The sequence below is a fragment of the Spea bombifrons genome, chromosome 5, assembly GCF_027358695.1.
Source record: "Spea bombifrons isolate aSpeBom1 chromosome 5, aSpeBom1.2.pri, whole genome shotgun sequence".
NCBI lineage: Eukaryota > Metazoa > Chordata > Amphibia > Anura > Pelobatidae > Spea > Spea bombifrons.
Genome location: NC_071091.1, coordinates 28,068,419 through 28,085,565, shown reverse-complemented (window position 1 = coordinate 28,085,565; position 17,147 = coordinate 28,068,419). Strand labels below are relative to the sequence as shown.

At 37.3% G+C, this 17,147-nt stretch overlaps 1 protein-coding gene across 1 annotated transcript in view; it reads right to left on the bottom strand.

The window, feature by feature from the left end:
* The window catches only part of RBMS3 (RNA binding motif single stranded interacting protein 3), a 233,661-nt gene that overhangs the window by 8,194 nt on the left and 208,320 nt on the right, over positions 1 to 17,147 (bottom strand). The window contains exons 7-10 of the mRNA XM_053467792.1: positions 12,786 to 12,892; positions 4,553 to 4,599; positions 3,117 to 3,213; positions 1,283 to 1,333 (exon numbers count right to left, since the gene is read on the bottom strand). Coding sequence (XP_053323767.1) covers positions 1,283 to 1,333; positions 3,117 to 3,213; positions 4,553 to 4,599; positions 12,786 to 12,892 — 302 coding nt within the window. The remainder of the gene's footprint in view (positions 1 to 1,282; positions 1,334 to 3,116; positions 3,214 to 4,552; positions 4,600 to 12,785; positions 12,893 to 17,147) is intronic.

The following is a 17,147-nucleotide window of genomic DNA, read 5'->3' as shown; positions in this document are numbered from 1 at the left end:
CCAGATAATGGAGCTGATACTGGGGAGGAGCGAATGAAAGAAAGACAAAAGAACAAGAAGAGGCATGAGAAGAAGTGGAGCTGCAGAAAAGGAGACAGGCACACGGAGGAGGTTGGCGGGGAAGGACACATTGACAGTGAGTGAGTGAATGAGAGTGTGAGAGAGAGTGAATGAAAGTGAGAGTCTGAGCATGTGAGAGAAAGTTAGTGTGTGAGAGAGGGCAATGAAATGCCAACGAATATTTGGAGCTCTCTGCTTTGAGGGGGACTCTTCTCGTTTTCGTACATTGGTACAGATTAGCGAAATTGGCAATTTTTTTACAAAATTTACATTTGTACGAATCCAAATACACAAGTCTAGTGATCACTGTGAAAATCAATCACTGTAATTACATGAAATTCTGATTTGTAGACAATGAGTTGTTAAAATCCTCCCTCTCTCTTACTGACACATTTGTGTCAGTGAGAGAAAGAAGATATACTATATCCCTGATAATAAAGCAACAGGAAAAAGTTATAAAAGCGATTAAAACATTTTTTTAATTTTCACAAAAGGGTAATTCTCTAAAACATGGTAATTCTCTAAAACATGGTTTCAAAAGAAAGCCCTATCTGTCCTTAAAAAAATCCACTTTACTACCCCCACTCCTGCACATCCTTTACTTAAGTATGAGTGAGTGGCAGAGTGTAAGTGGCAAATACAGTAGGTTTTGATATTTTTCCCAATACGATTCATCTTATATTCAGGCCTTTTTTTCTTTCATTAAGATTCAAAGTTTGGGAGGTAGTTTGTTACTCAACTACATGTCTAAAATGATTAAGGGGTTACTTGTACAAAGAACACTGAGAATCACAGAAACACAGAACTTTGAAGATAATTCTGCTCTAACTACAGCTTCGAAACAAAATGAATATGAGAAAAGCACAGCATGGAGACAAAGCCAATGATTGGTTTTGTCATGTGAATGAAAGTAATCACTGTGATAAGCCACATCACTCTGACGGGCTCTGACTGGTTCCCTGGGGAGCACCGGAGCATAGAAACCTTTTTGGGTTGTCTATATGGACGTTCCACTGACATTCTTTGAGACATAAAAGTATGTCCTAACATCATCAATGTTTGACAGATATCCTGATGGACTTCTTTCTAAGAAATGCTTTATAAAAAGTTCTGTGACACTCAATATTTGTAATTAAGTTTTAATTCTACCGGACGAACCCTTTACTCACCACAGCTCAAAGTTATAGCAATTAAGAGGTATCTGTCATTGTCTTCTACCTACCGTGGGTTGCATAACATATGGTGGGTGAGGCATCCATGATGTACTCTGGACCTGCACAATAATGATTCATTATTAGAGAAGTTCAGGCTAGAACAGGGTTAATGTTTTGACAGCAGAATCTGGAAAAAAGCCATTACTAAGTGTTATGTTAAATTAATAATACACAACTAAAATCGGATCAAACGGTTACTGCGTAAATGTTGCTACACCTAATAATTATGTTATTGTACTGCTATCCGACAGTAATCTGGAAAGCTGTTTGACACACGTGTATTGTGAAAATTAAAATTCAGAAGCTTTAGGGAGCTAATCTAAGCAATAATGCAATATTATCAAATTACAAAAAAAGAAAATGTACATTATTTTCTTTAGCTACAACCCTTCATTTAGTAGCTTGATTGTAACACTTTTACTTGCTGCTATAATTACTACATTGTACTATAGTACAGGGTAGAATTTGAAAAAAATCAGTGATATCCAGAATATATTGGGTATAGGCACCACATTATAATTTAAAGATGAAACCAGTGGTTAATGTTTTTATGTTTAGCATTTCCATAAAGTGAATATAGATATTCAGTACATATTCTATATTTTTTTTTTAAAAAAGCACTTAACAAAATAATAATTGTAATTAATAATGCAATGCAGCCTTAAAGGGGAACTGTTTTCAGCCTAACTAAAAGAAAATCATTAAAACTACCTGGCTAATTGCTTTAGAGTTGTTTACAGGGTCGGATTAACGGGGAGGAAAATATGTCAGCAAGTGAGGTGCAAAAAAGGGAAAGGACAAAAGAAATGGCCAACGAGTGAGGAAATATGGGAACAGAAGGAAAAAAAAGATCACAAGAGGTAGGCGGGAAGCAGAGAAAACCCTTGCCTGAGCGAACAACAACCACCATCAACTTAAAAATTATGAAGATGCAAGTGGGGAGAAATAATCAAGTAAATCCTTAGAAAAAGGAGTTAAGTTACTTTTCCTAATGGTATATATTTATTTTATCATTAAAAATGACATACTATTTCATGTATTTAACTGCAAGATGTAGGATTTGGGAAAAGTGACAGATCTTCCATAAGAAGCGTTCATTTCTAACTAGTGATGCTATTTATATGTCGAGGCCGTACTACAAGGGGAGAAAGTTCAGCTTTGCACATGGGCCTTTATCTTTCTATGTATCTGAGAATATTTATCCTATGTCACATTGCATTGCTTTTATGTTTATCCATTAGGCATGCCACATTCTATGGCCACATATTATTGAACAGCTTGTCTTTTTAATCAAATATTCTGTCCAATTGAGCTATTGGAAAACATTTTTTTTCATAGACATATTACATTAGTTTTATAAATGATATGAAATATATTTCAATATTTGGGTATTATTAAGTTCAGATATTTAGAAAACTATATTTTTAATTATTTTACTAATTATTACTATAGATAAATAGATTAGGAGCAACCTAAAGAAGAACATATTAACATATTTGGGAACTCTCTAAGATGTGTCAGATGCCCCGGTTGCGGGAACAGCCTTTGGTAACGTCCACTCTCTACCCTATTCGCCCCCCGTACAAATTTAAGTTTCTTGGGACAGGGGTCTGCTTAGGCCCCCAGGACCCCATTAACCAGGTGATCTAAAGTGTCAGAACCAATGTGTGTATATGTATAGTGCTAAAGCCAGTGTGTGTACAGTACAGCATAGTGTTAGAGTCAATGTGTGTGTGTGTGTGAAGATAAAGATAATTCTATACACGTAATACTCTTCTTGATAGAATGTAATAAAAGCTATATTGTTAAATAGTCCTTTTTGTCAATGAATATTAAACTTACCTGATAAGTAGAGACTGGGGAAGCAGCAATAAATGGAGTAATGGATGTCTGTGGAATCATACGGTTTGTTGCAATATTGTACGGGGAAGAATAAAATCTGAAACACAAGAACACAATGCAATTAAATATACCCACCATAAAATAGAATATTTGTTTTTTTGTTCCATTGATGTAATTAAAAGAATATTTTGTATCAGCATTGTTCTTATGCTTTTATTACTTTTTTATTACCGCATATGCAACTTGAAAGGATACTCATCATCAATATGGTGTGCCAATATTATCACTATAGTCGATATACTGTATACTCAGTGATAAGCATACGTACATACATAATTGTCTAGGAGTAGGTAAATAGAAATCTGTAAATATTAGCACTGTAAAGAATCTGACAGCATCACAATTAAGTCTAATTCCAGATGAGTAGTTTATGTTAACTAAAAGATAAACATTAGGATTTAGGAAGGTAGCAGCCCTTCCGGGAGTATTCTAGATAAATAGGTGTCTGAGGAGTTGAATTATCTCCTCCACGAGAAACAGTGGGGCTTTATCTTGCAGAAATAATGTCGAACTGTCTTTGTCTAGAATACTGATAAAGTTAATGAAGTAGCATTTGCTTCTGTTGACATGTCTTACTATGATACATTTTGGTGGGAACTTGTATAATAATGGAGTGATTGCTCATTGTGCAGACATAATCTGTACCCGTGACTGGTGTCTAAAAAATACTGATTTTAGTACAATTAGACACAATTGTCTTTATTGTGTACTTTTCTATCTCTACTTTCGTATTTTATTGAATTATATTTTTTTTTTAGTCATTTTTTTTTGATGGCCATTCAACACCCGGCACTTATTTTTCAAACATTTATTCAGATGATTACCCTGAATACACTTTGTTGATGTTAATGCATGTAAAACAAATACTTAAAGTAAAATCCTGAACTAAAATAAAATCAGGTTTTCATTCTTAAAATGTTATTCTTATGCAGGTGTCATATTAATATTTATAGAGACAGCCAATGGTTTCTATTGCCTGGGGCAAACTAGGTCACTAGCACTCCCTCCTATAGGTACCGTTATAATTCCATAACATGGGAACCTAAAAAAACATGGAATTGAAGGTAGCTGCTTTGGGGGGGGGTCTATACTATAGAATATAAATACTTAATTGCTCAAAAATAACAAATATACTGTTATATGTATAAAGTTATATACTGTAAAGCTTCTTCTTAAAGAAACCAGATCTAGTCACTTACAGAACTGTGCAAAACATGAGTTTTAGCTACAAATGGCCATAGTTATACAGAGTAATTCTGGTACAAGGGTCCTTTTGTGAAGGGATCATCTTTAATATCTATAATATGTACATGTTATGTCTGCGAAAAGTCCTTTAACGTAGAATTATCATAATGGTTATACATTGTTTTGCTCACCCATTCTGCATTGCTGCTGCAGGATCATATGTTAGAGCCATTCCAGTCTGAATTGGAAAAGAAACAAAATAATGAAAAATTAACTTCTAGTAACATCTTAAATCCTTGGCATATCATTCCTAAAAATGTACTCCAATAGGGCTGCACACTTTAGAGAATTTACATAAAATTACGGTATATATATATATGGGAAGTAAGATTATAGTATTTTTTTTTTCATTTGCATTGCTCAGGAAGGTCAGCAGCATTTATGTATACAAATGTTATTGTACAAAGTTTAAAAAGTGGTGTCATCGCTACAGCTGCCCATGAAAAGGTCTTGGTTTTGTCAGGACCATTTTGTTGGTGGCTATAGTGATAAGACCAATTTTTATATATATGGAATTTATTGAAGAAGATGGGTAGACAGATCGGTAGCTTTCCCTGACATAGCCATATATAAAATAACAAAGCTGTTTCAATTTGAAAATGAAAGCAAGATAAGCTGCTCTGTTATACATATTTTAAATTATTATTATGAAATGTAAAGGCATAATAAAGTTTACCACACGGCTGAACCAGAGGTGGGGGTTGCTGGCTTCCCTCCTTTGGAAATTGTCCCCAAGGAGTAGAAGTAAGCTTGGCACCTGATAGCAGTACCACTGAACCTATGCAACACCTGTGGGGACATGTAAAGGAGTTGTCTATGCCTCGTTTGGTGCTCTGAATGTAAAACAACGCCAAAACTTGCGGAGCCGACAGGAGGTTTCTTGCTGGGGTACTATTTGGTTGATGACAGGCCCTGGTTAACAATGCCCCAATCATGAATGGGGTAGTATAAGCATTATTAAACACTAATCTACAGACAGCAGACAAGCCAGAAGGGGTGTTTTTCCCTCAGAAATCTCATGGTGCTGCCACAACAACAAGGGATTCTGGGTAGGCACATGCAAATAAGGTCAACAATGATCCCCTTTTGCCTCTATATCACTTGCCCATGAGTGGTGGTCTGGCTACTGCACCTCTTACCCGAGTTTTGTCTAAAGGCAGTCTTGTACAGCAGGCAATTACTTTCAAGGGTTCCATGTATAAACTGGATACAGAAGGTGATCATTGTTGACCTTATTTGCATTCACCTACCCAGAATCTCATGTGGTTGTGGCAGCACCATGAGATTTCTGGGGGAACAACAAGCCTTCTGGTGTCTGTAGATGAGAGTTTAATAATGCTTCTACTATCCCCTTAATTTTAAGTGGACGGGTTTTCCATCACCTATACCCACCATAACTTTTGTTATTGGTATTTCCCAATCATGAATGGCAAGAGAAAAAACTCAAAAAGAAACTTTTATAAACCATGCCGCTTTCTGCCTCTAACCACATCCCTGCCCCCTCTATCTCCACCACCAATAAAGGTGCCCTGCTTTGGATCACTGAAATAAGTGTATGAAAGAAGGACACTCTTGTTTAAAGGGGAATGGTTTAAGGCATGGATAGGGGCAGTGGCGGAACTACCGGGGTCGCAGGGGTCGCGACTGCGACCGGGCCCCGGTGGCAGGGGGGCCCAAGCCAAGGGGCCGCCCGAAATCGGGCCCCGGCGGCAAGGGGCCCCAAGGTCTATGAGTTATAGACGGCCGTAGAGGCCGCATAGGCCCAGTCAGGACCGGACTGACTGGGCCTATGCGGCCTCTACGGCCGTCTATAACTCAGGGCAAAAGGGGCACTTGCCCCTTAACCCTGCAGCAGCTGCTACCGGGCCCGCCACTCTAGGGGGCCCGGGCAACCCCCACGATTAATTCCGCGGGGGGCCGCTACTTACTGGCAGACGAGGATGCCGGGGGACGCAGGAATCCAACAGTCACGTGACGTACGTGACGTACGTCACATGACCCTGCTGCGCATCTGCTTCCCCCTATGCACTGAACAAGTTGGTCTGCGAGCGCCGAGCGGCACATACTTTTTACATCTTCGGTTGTTCAGGTAAGGGGAGGCTGCATGAAGGAGTATTTGAGATTGAGTGAGAGAATTAATGAATATCTGTGAAGGAGTGAGTGAATGAATGTTTGTGAATGAGTATATGTAAATGAGTATCTGAATGAGGGAATTAATGAGTATCAATGTATGAATATCTGAATGATTGAATGGATTATCTGTGAATTAGTGAGTAAATATTTGTGAATTAATATATATGTGTGTGTGTGTGAGAGATAGCATGGATGTGTAAGGGGGGGGCAAAGATACCACAGTCAGGCTGTTTTGGTGGAAAGATGCCACAGGAGGGCTGTTTTGGGGCCAAAAATGCCACAGGAGGGCTGTTATGGTGGCAAAGATGCCACAGGCGGGCTGTTATGGGGCCAAAGATCCCACAGGCGGGCTGTTATGGGGCCAAAGATGCCACAGGAGGGCTGTTATGGTGGCAAAGATGCCACAGGCGGACTGTTATGGGGCCAAAGATGCCACAGGCGGGCTGTTATGGGGCCAAAAATGCCACAGGCGGGCTGTTATGGGGCCAAAGATGCCACAGGCGGGCTGGTATGGGGCCGAAGATGCCACAGGCGGGCTGTTTTGGTGGCAAAGATGCCACAGACGGGCTGTTTTGGTGGCAAAGATGCCACAGGAGGGCTGTTATGGGGCCAAAGATGCCACAGGCGGGCTGTTATGGGGCCAAAGATGCCACAGGCGGGGTGTTTTGGTGGCAAAGATGCCACAGGCGGGCTGTTTTGGTGGCAAAAATGCCACAGTCAGGCTGTTTTGGTGGAAAGATTATTTATGTATTCAAAGAAAAAGGGGCGCATGTACAAAAAGGGCCCTATGTACATGCGCCCCTTTTTCTTTGATTATGCCCTTTGAACATGCGCCCCTTTTTCTTTGATTTTTTTTACAGAAATGATTCAATATGTAAATTGAATTTGTTGAAAAAAAATTGTTGGGTAAAAATCATGTTTTTTTGGGGGGGTGGGGGGCCCTTAACAGATTCTCGCACCCGGGCCCTGAGGGGTCTAGTTACGCCCCTGGATAGGGGTAGATCTGTATCATTACATTTTATGTGTCAACGTGACCTCTAATAGCTGTTTATACCCCATTATTAAGAATAATGAATTTTACTAACAACATTTAATTTATACACATCTTTTCTGATGTTTATATAAGCCTTACTGGTCCATATTACATTGTGATACATTAATACAATACAAACATTTTGAATTCCTAGAACAAAAAAATGGGTATGGTGGAACACTAACGCACACTACAGGAGAAACCGATCCCAATTCCTATCTGTTACGTTATGTTACTGCCAGGCAAATGCCTAAATGGGCCACTGGCCAACATCATTCCATACTCACCCGATCTGCCGCTCCACTTACATTATGAAAAGTTATCCTAAAAGACCCACAAGTGTTATTAGATGCTATGATCACACGTTGCTTTATTTTTGCATGAAAACAGGATTAGCTTGAAGCACTTTATTAAATTGTAAAGGTCTCTGATTCCCATAACTGAATTTAAAAAAATGTAAGCGCACTGTTTAGTACATAGGATCAACGTGGATAAAAACTAAGCAGGATACTTAAATGTGTTTTAGTTGTATAATGTAATCATTTATTTTTAATCTAATTAGCGTTAGAACAAACATTGATGACCGACAGGCCATAAACTATAAAAAAAAGCTGGTATGTTTTGAGCAGCTGACATTATCATACCAGGTTATGGAAAGACAACTTAATTTTGTTTGAGTAATTGTTTATTCCGCGCATTGTCTGCTTGCAATTCAATTCCATAAAGGAATTAGGGCTTGGATTTCATAGAAGACTCTCGGTGAAATGTTACTTTAATTTCATTGTAATGCCAAAGATAAGAGCATCGCATTGCATCCTGCTGTCATCCTCTGGGTGTTTTTAAATGCACACAAATCAGGCTTTAAGGCACAGCAGAGCATTAAGTGGTGCTTGTTTTGGGACCATTACTTCAGATTTCTATCACTGTCATAGCTTTTAGCTTAAGTACATTCATTTATGGAAGCTCTATAACTTGTAATTTTTGTTTGACAATCAGTGTAATTGTTTTGGGGTAATTCTTTTAAAAAGGTAAATTCATTGAAGTTGAGATTGGTGGCTGTCCGTGGCACTACCTTTATTATCGAATCAATTGCCTGTCCTGAAGTCACCTTTCTTCACAGTATAAAGATTGGTGGGGTATACATAGGCATTACATATTTAAGGCAGTAAACCTTTGCATGGCAATATTTAATGTCAGTTAGTGTAAAACGTAGGTTTTGGGAAAAGTGACAGATTTGCATAGATCAACTCTATTATTGAAAGTATCAATATAAAAAAGGAGGTGGACATGAAGAGAGAAGGAAACCTTGAGGGATTGTGGGTTACAGAATCTACAATTATGTCCAGTAGACACAATGTCAAAAGTATTGCAGAGTATGCGGTGAGTTATCGGGTCTGAAGAGAGGATAACTCTCGAAAGCTTGTCTTCTAAATATTATGTTAGTCTAATAAAAAAGGTATTACCGCATACTCTGCAATACTCAGATTTTTTGACATCATGTCTACTGGACTAATACGGCTTACTCCATGCATATTTATATATACATATATATATATATTTGTACATTTGAATTTGTAACTTATAAATTGAAAACTATAAGGAATTTATCAATAGTTTTGTATTGTATTAACCAAATAAGAACACATTTTGTGAAGATGATACCTTTATTGGCTGGCGTAAGTATAGATTGCAAGCTATTGAGACTATCTAGGTCCCTTTGGAATAATATTATACAAACAGACTTAAGTCAGTAAAAAAAAGACAAATTGAAAATAGGAAATAGGCCAAAAGATATGTGTAGGTAATCAAAGCCTAACTTTTCTTAATCGTTGAAACAAAAGCAAAATACAGACATCTATTTAAGTATGTTTTCATGTTGATGTCACAGAAAATCAAAGTATACCGTATACTTCTGTTAGTTTATTCTTTTTTTTAATTTCCTTCCACCATATTCAACTCTAATTAAATCATTTTATATCTGCAATAGGGAGGCTGACCAAGATTGAGCAATGCGGAAAATAGATTTAAAAACAACTCTAATTGGGTATTAATTTCTTAAGGGGTCTTCATGAGAAACATACAACTATGTAACTAACAATCTGAATCTGCTGGAAGAATGTGCAGCTCTAGCAACGCAACCTGAAATACCAGCTGTTACTAGCACTGTACACTAGGTGGCACATTTGACCTGAATAGTGTTTCCATTTTAGAGAGAAAAAAATCTATTCTTCCAAACATTTTTTTTTAAATTTAAACTCATCAACACTAAGCCTTGTATATTTAAGTGCATACTTTCCATCAGTATAAAACCAAAAGTCAAGACTTTTGATATTGTCTAAGCTCACATGAAATATCTTGATTTCACACACAATGGTTTGTATATGTGCAGTTAGTGGCATGTTTCAGAGCAATAATTGCAGAAACCACTGGACTCGTTCTGCCGAATGCTCCATATTTAGCACTTTTAGCTTCAGAATGCATCTAGATTTCTCACGAAAATTGCAGCGTTTGGTCCTTTGATGTGTTTAAACTGAATTTGTCTATAACATCCTTCAGATAGCATTCAAATATACGGTATATACGTTTTTGCTTACGCCAGATGCGGAACTTGTGCAGATATTTAAAGAACCCTGTTTGGGTACCACCCATGGAACACAAACCACACTGTTGATGTTTGTTTTCGTACAGTAGAGTTTGTTCTCTTCCTTACACATAGACCCTCTTTATGTTATCTGTATAGAACCGGTCAGAGCTGTAACACGCTTATAGCGTGTCCTTAAATGGTTGTCCTTCAAGATGTCATGAATAGGTATGCGTAGCAGAAATAGTCATGTTATCTACTGTAGTTGTCAATGAATGGGCTACCTTTGGTGGTATAATGCCACTACTGTATGCGTGTCCCAAGCCAAGCTGTGTTTATGAAAAATGAAAGTAATTCAGTGAAAGCCAATTGTAGGACCTGGGATTTCTGTGCAAAACAAGCAGGAATTTTGTAGAAATAAAAAATGTAAAGAAAGAAAACGTAAAGTAGCATAGAAAGTATGGAGCCTACTATGCATTTCCCTAATGCTTGCTAACAGGACTATTTGATTTACAGGGTATGTCAATAAACAACATTTGACCAGCTGTATTCACCAAGTTCATAACAAGAATAACTTTATTGGGAAAAGGTAGAAAGGAAATAGGGAAAGAGGGCATGAAGGACCTAGAGGTTCCTTCTAAATGTTGTATTACATTTAATCATATACACGAGTGTATAAGGAACAGAGAATTATCCACTGACTTGCCTACCAATGTTCAAGTAGGCATTTTTAAACGTGTGAAGAATTTCGATTCACCAAATTGCCACTACTAAATGATTTCATCACCTGAAGCTTCAGATCTGCTGAAAATGTTTAGGAAGCTACATGTTTATAGGTAGCCCCAGCTAGGCAATCCTTTTAACTCAATATAAAGGTTGAGAGATGGCGGGTCTGGCCATCCCCCCTCCATCCTTCAAAATAGATTTTCTTACCTGTAAGAATATGAGTAAACTGCAATGCACTGACTGAATTGGTTGGTCAGCCATATGTCGATCTTGACATTTGTGTGCCCTGTCTAAAGGGGGTATAGATTGTGGCTAACTGGATGCTGAACGAACGCACATCTGCTGAACATTGCAATGATCTTTTTGTCTGGATTGTAAATGCATCAGTACTGCACACAGAGTTATAAAGCACACGTACGTGCTGCCTGTCTGCTTGGAAACATAAATGGAAATTTGTGTCTGCATTATAAATGTGCCCAGTGCAGACCCACTAATCATTACAAAATGTCTGCAGTTGGCAAGGGAGGGGAGCATTGGCACCAGACTGAGGAGCTTTAACTGCTCAGTAGATTTGTGGTAGTGTGGGAAAAGACAATCTCCCCAAATGATCTTTTTTTTTATATGATTTTATTCCAAATGGCTCAGATTGAGCTGAGCTGGTCATTAATAAAAGGCCTGAACCCAAAAAAGGAGTTTAGTGATTTTGGCTTTTACAAAATGAATCAGAAGATTGTATCTGCAGCAGCTAATGCAGAGACAAGGATACTTAGGGGGGTTGCTATGGTGATTGCACCACTTCACCTCTAGGCACCAAAATGATTAATTAATATGCAACTCCACATGTTCAGCAACTCTGTTGAAAGACAGCAACGTCTGTGCTCCCTGTAGATATTCAATAACAATTATAACATTTACAATGTATAGTATTTGTGTACTAATTTCTCTATCCAAATCAATTTATTTAATCTGCTTACTGCACTCACGGGCCAGCTTTTAACATACGACATGCTTGTTTACTGCAGTGAGCCTGAGGGTTTCTGACACCTGAGTGTAGTATTTTTTCTGCGCCCCCATAACTAAAATACACACACTTACTAGCATGCAAACACATACACATGTACACTCCCTTCTGTCTCACACACCACTAAACCTAGGCTCGCCCATGACACACATGATAAAATCATACAATGACACATGGACATGCCACCGTCACATATGCCGACACACATGCTAATACCACATACACATGCTAACACCATACAGTAACACACACGGACTCTACCACCACACTGTAACTACATACACACATATATATATATATACTACACACTCTCCCACCGTTGCTGCAGCTTGCCAGTCTTCCCCCTCTCTCACATTACACGCTAAGCCCTGTCTCCACTACAGCTCGCACTGCCACCCTGCTACCACATGGTCTTTGCTACCGTGTCCCTGCTTTTTAATGTAATATATACAGTTCTGATTCGTAGTAAGTATATTTTGTAGCAGGAGATGTGTTGGGGGTGCAACACATTTTTCCTGCAAGCCAATTGGCAGGGGTTGGGAAAAAAGGGTAAATGCATATGGGGCGATTCTGTGTTTGCAAGGGGAAAGCCATGCAAAAATTAAAGGGACATTTCATCCATAATATGCATTAAGTGCACGTGTTGGCTAGAGGGTCCTTTAATTGCATGAATTGTATGTATGACTAGAAGAAAAAGGTAACATGTAATTGGTTATTGCCACCTTTGTTCTACAATTATATTAATTATCGGTCATTCAGTAATCCTGTACAGTAACTGCTCATAACCAATATAATAATAATGATCACATAATAAACACTGCATAATAAAAGTGCATTTTTTATCAATAAGAAATGATATTGGATATCTACCTCTCCATCTCTTGGCCACAGCCTTCCATTCTGTGTGTATTTGCTCTGATTTTGCCTCTTCTTTTGTCCTCCATCGGCAAATTTACACAATAAAGGCTCTGGTGGAGCTGAAACAGACAACATACCAACATGTCATTATAACATTCAAAACGTTATGATCCTGCCAGCAGTGCTTTGCATCCTCTGCAATACAAATCTTTAGAATCCACATCTTGCAAGTTAAGATGGTTTGCTTCCTTTAGTCACAGTTATTGGCAGCTGTTCAGTTTTACAAAAGGAGGATAACAAAATAACCGGCTCAGTTTTAAAAGAAATGCAAGCATTTGGTTAACTACAGAACAGCAAAGTTGGTCCCTGTGAACACTAGACACGGACATATTACTTTCCGGATGTCTCCTTCTACACAGATGCTGGTTTGTGATAAAAATCACTATTTTCAAAATTCCTTTTTCCTGTCCTATTTTCTGTGTCATGGAAGCCAACACGTCATCCACTTGCTCCCTTATGTTGTTGTGCTGTACAGAAATGCCCAAGAATGGTGCTGCCCTAGGCCAAGGCTCACCGTAAATCCGCCTTTGGTTAACTGCCCAAGTAAGGGAATTTACACATTGGATATGCATATAACTACCTTGAATATAACACTAGACCAAAAAAAAGACCAGAAGTAATGGGCAGACTAGATGGACCGAAAAATCCGTACCTCCCATCCATGTACTTTTCAATGCCCTTTTGGAATGTTATAATAAAAACATATGGAATATTTTTTGACATAGTATTTACATTGTAGTCACAACACAAAACCCTTGAAGGAAAATATAGCTGTTCTGCAAGATTTTCCCTACTCAAACTAGATTCAATTCACTGAAAGTGTGCTTTGAAACAATCCAATGTAAAGTATCATGGTGGAACTTCATTTAATGTTGGCCACGTATTCATGCGTTTTGACAAATACGTTTTCTTAAAAGCTACTGTTACCTTTGTGTTGAAAATAAAATCTAACAATTGTTTCCACTCAAAATATTTAACTAGCAAAGGTTCACCAGTAAAGTTGGTAGATGACTATAGGTTTAAACTGGATTACCCGGCAATCACTGATTTAACTACCAATCTAGTAATAATTTATTCTGCTCTGTAGCAACACTGATAATGAATCATGCTATATCAGCATAATTATGTAAATAATCATATTCCTCAGTGAGCTTCAAACTTTAAAATCTATATATTAAATCAAGAATTAAATAGTTATATCTTTTCGGTGTAATAATTGGAAGTAGAGTATAAATGTTGAACAGTAATTATTTATTTGCAGAATGCTGGGAGGGAGATGCCACTCATATGTAAATGTGCCAGTTTTGAATGCAAAAAAAATAATTAGCAGCATTCATTAAAATGGGTATAGCTGTAAGAGGGAAAATGCTTTTTTTCCCTTCTATAAAAATGGCCTCTGTTAATATATGTCGTATTGTACCAAGTCATAAAAAGATGTGATTGGTTTGGAAAAACTAAAAGGAAAAGCAATTAAATTAATAAAGGGAATTGTGCATTTGTGTAAGGAAGAATGTCTACTTAAACTGTAAAAAAGGCAAATAGACCTTTTAAACCATGTTAAAAGTAATGGGCGATATTTAATTTTCCTAATCACTTTGCACCATTATTTTCCCTATATGATGACTGAATATGCTAAGCCATCTCTGGTCTAAAGATTGTGTTGCTTATTAACATCAATGTAAAAGCATATGCCTTTTATCTAAGTTTGAATTGTCCATAGGACAGATAAGGCAATCGGGCGACTTTAACATATAATCGCTTGTTTGGTCTGATGTAAGTTTTCAAGCAAGATGTGATGAAGTGAAATGTGCTGTGGGTTGGGGATAATAAAATAAGAATTCTCAGAGGCTTGAAAAGTACAAAACAAATCGCTAGAGGGGCACACAGCCTACTTATACACTGACCGTTGGGATGGAAATGTAAAATATAATTAACCACCTTGTAGAGGCACAGAGCTCACCTGTGTCTCCCCTCTCTCTCCATCCTCCATTCTGTCGATTAAGGTAGATATGTCCTAGATCCTACCTAAACTCCCTACCTTTTTGTTCCTCAGGCAAGATGAATGAGAGTCATCCTGTGACGAGCAACTAAGCCCATAAGTCTAATCTTTCACACATAGAAAGGGCTATACCAATTGAAAAAATAATAATAAAAAGTCCTGACATAAAAAAAATCTCAACTAATCTGCCCACAATGGTTAAATTGCTACTGGAGGCACAAGAGCGTGTTTTTATAAACCAGCACACCAACTGGTTCCGTTCTCTTGAACAAAAGACTAATTAACTTGCTACAATTGCCATTTAGCTCTCATGCTCTCACCCTCGACTTGGAAAATTCAGGAGGTGCTCCTCTTATCTTTGTGTATACAAACACAAGTTAGTTCACTAAACCCACCTGTCACTTCTTGCTTTGCTAAAATTGAATTTCCATGTTGTGATTAATTAAAAAAAAAAACTGTTGTGCAAGCTGAATTAACGTTAAACTGGACCTGGTTCTGATAGTTCTGATTCTAATAAAAATCTAGTTGATAATACTTGTGAAACATTTACCTTAGCTGTCTGATAACTCACTTAAACTATTTTTTTGGCAGTGGCTTATAATAATAGGTTTCATGTGTGAATCAGGTTGCAAGTTATTCTACAAATGACAAAGCATTAACCCTTGTTTTTCCATGTACCAATTTATGTACTATATTGCATAGATTATTCAAAGTAAATATTATATACATAGGTGAATTCCATTCTAATCAAGATCTACATTCCTACTATACCTAAGGGCAATATATCCTGTCTTGTTTTTTGTAAAATGATGCCAGAAATCAGTAATAACATAATTATGGAAAGGTGGAAAAAGCACTTGTTATGGGCAATGTAAAAAGGAAGCTAATTCATAGAGAACAGATGTTCACTTAGGACAAAAGGCCTTTCATTGCTATATAGATCTCACTGGGGCTAATAGTTCAACCTGAACTAGTACATGCAAAGCCCAAATGTCACTGCCTGCAAGACATTACTTCTAAATTATAAAAAACACAATTACACAATTCCTTTTTGCCTTTAGAAGGGCCACCTGTGTACACAAATACCATCACAGAATTATGTTTGTTATTTAGCGGCATAAGCACTGTCTAGTGTTCAAGAAAGGGACATTTTGAGAACGATATCTAAGTACACCATTCTATATCTATTTTTAAATCATATCGTATATTGTTATAATTTTGTATTGATTTAAAGAGCACCCTCATTTTCGGCAGTGCTGTACAATGGCTAAACAGGTCATATAGTGCATACCAATTTTCACTTACACAAACAAAAGGTAAGGAGGTCCCTGCTCAAATGAGCTTACAATCATATAAAAAGATATTTATTTATATTTATTTGACTCTATATGTGGTAATATTACATGACAAGATATATTTTATTACATTGTATTATATCACATGATTGATATAGGTCAATAGAGATATAGACAGGAAAAAAAAAGTTTATTTTTTTTAAATTTGTATAGCACTGTTATTATAAACAGTGTATGGTGGTCATAGCTGGTAAACTGGACTTGGAATGTCAACTACATGTGCTGCACATAATGCCATTTGTAGGTCTATACACAGTGAGCGGTAAAAAAAACATCACTATAGAAAATATCTGTAGTGTAGTGGAAGGTTGCTAAGAAATGTGCTTCCTTCTCCTGCCTCCCTAACCTGTAGGATCAGTATTTGTGACATCAAAAGCATCCATCCAATATACCCATCTTTCCCCATTAATACAAAAATAAAAAAAATAATTTAAATAATAAATACACTCACAGCTGTATAAATGCATATCAATAATTTTTCTTCCATAAAAAAATGGCAGATGTGCTTTTTTACATAACGTCCATTATCCTCACCCAGAAGGAAGAATGAGGGCAATGGAAGTAGAAGCCCTCGAGAGCAAGTCCAGCTTAACCCGAGTCGAGAGATGCAGAAGATGGACCCCTATATTTTGTTTCTTTAGCATGATTTTGGATTTTACAGCCCTTCTATATTAGGAAATAATGAGGAACATTTTTAGTTTGCTTAACTTGTCTTGGAAAAAACATTTGCAGGTTTCCTGTAGTGTCGACTGTTTATAAGGCTATTAACTCAATATCATCAGCAAAACTATGAAAAATGTCTCCCAAGCCCCTGCACTCAAAGGATATCTCACTGTAAGATTAATGTATACCATATATACTAACATCTTCTCATTTCATCTATGTATTCTTTATATACTTGTGGCTTGCTTTCAGTTCAAGTACGCTTTGTAACTGTTTTAGACAGTCGTATTGAAAGAA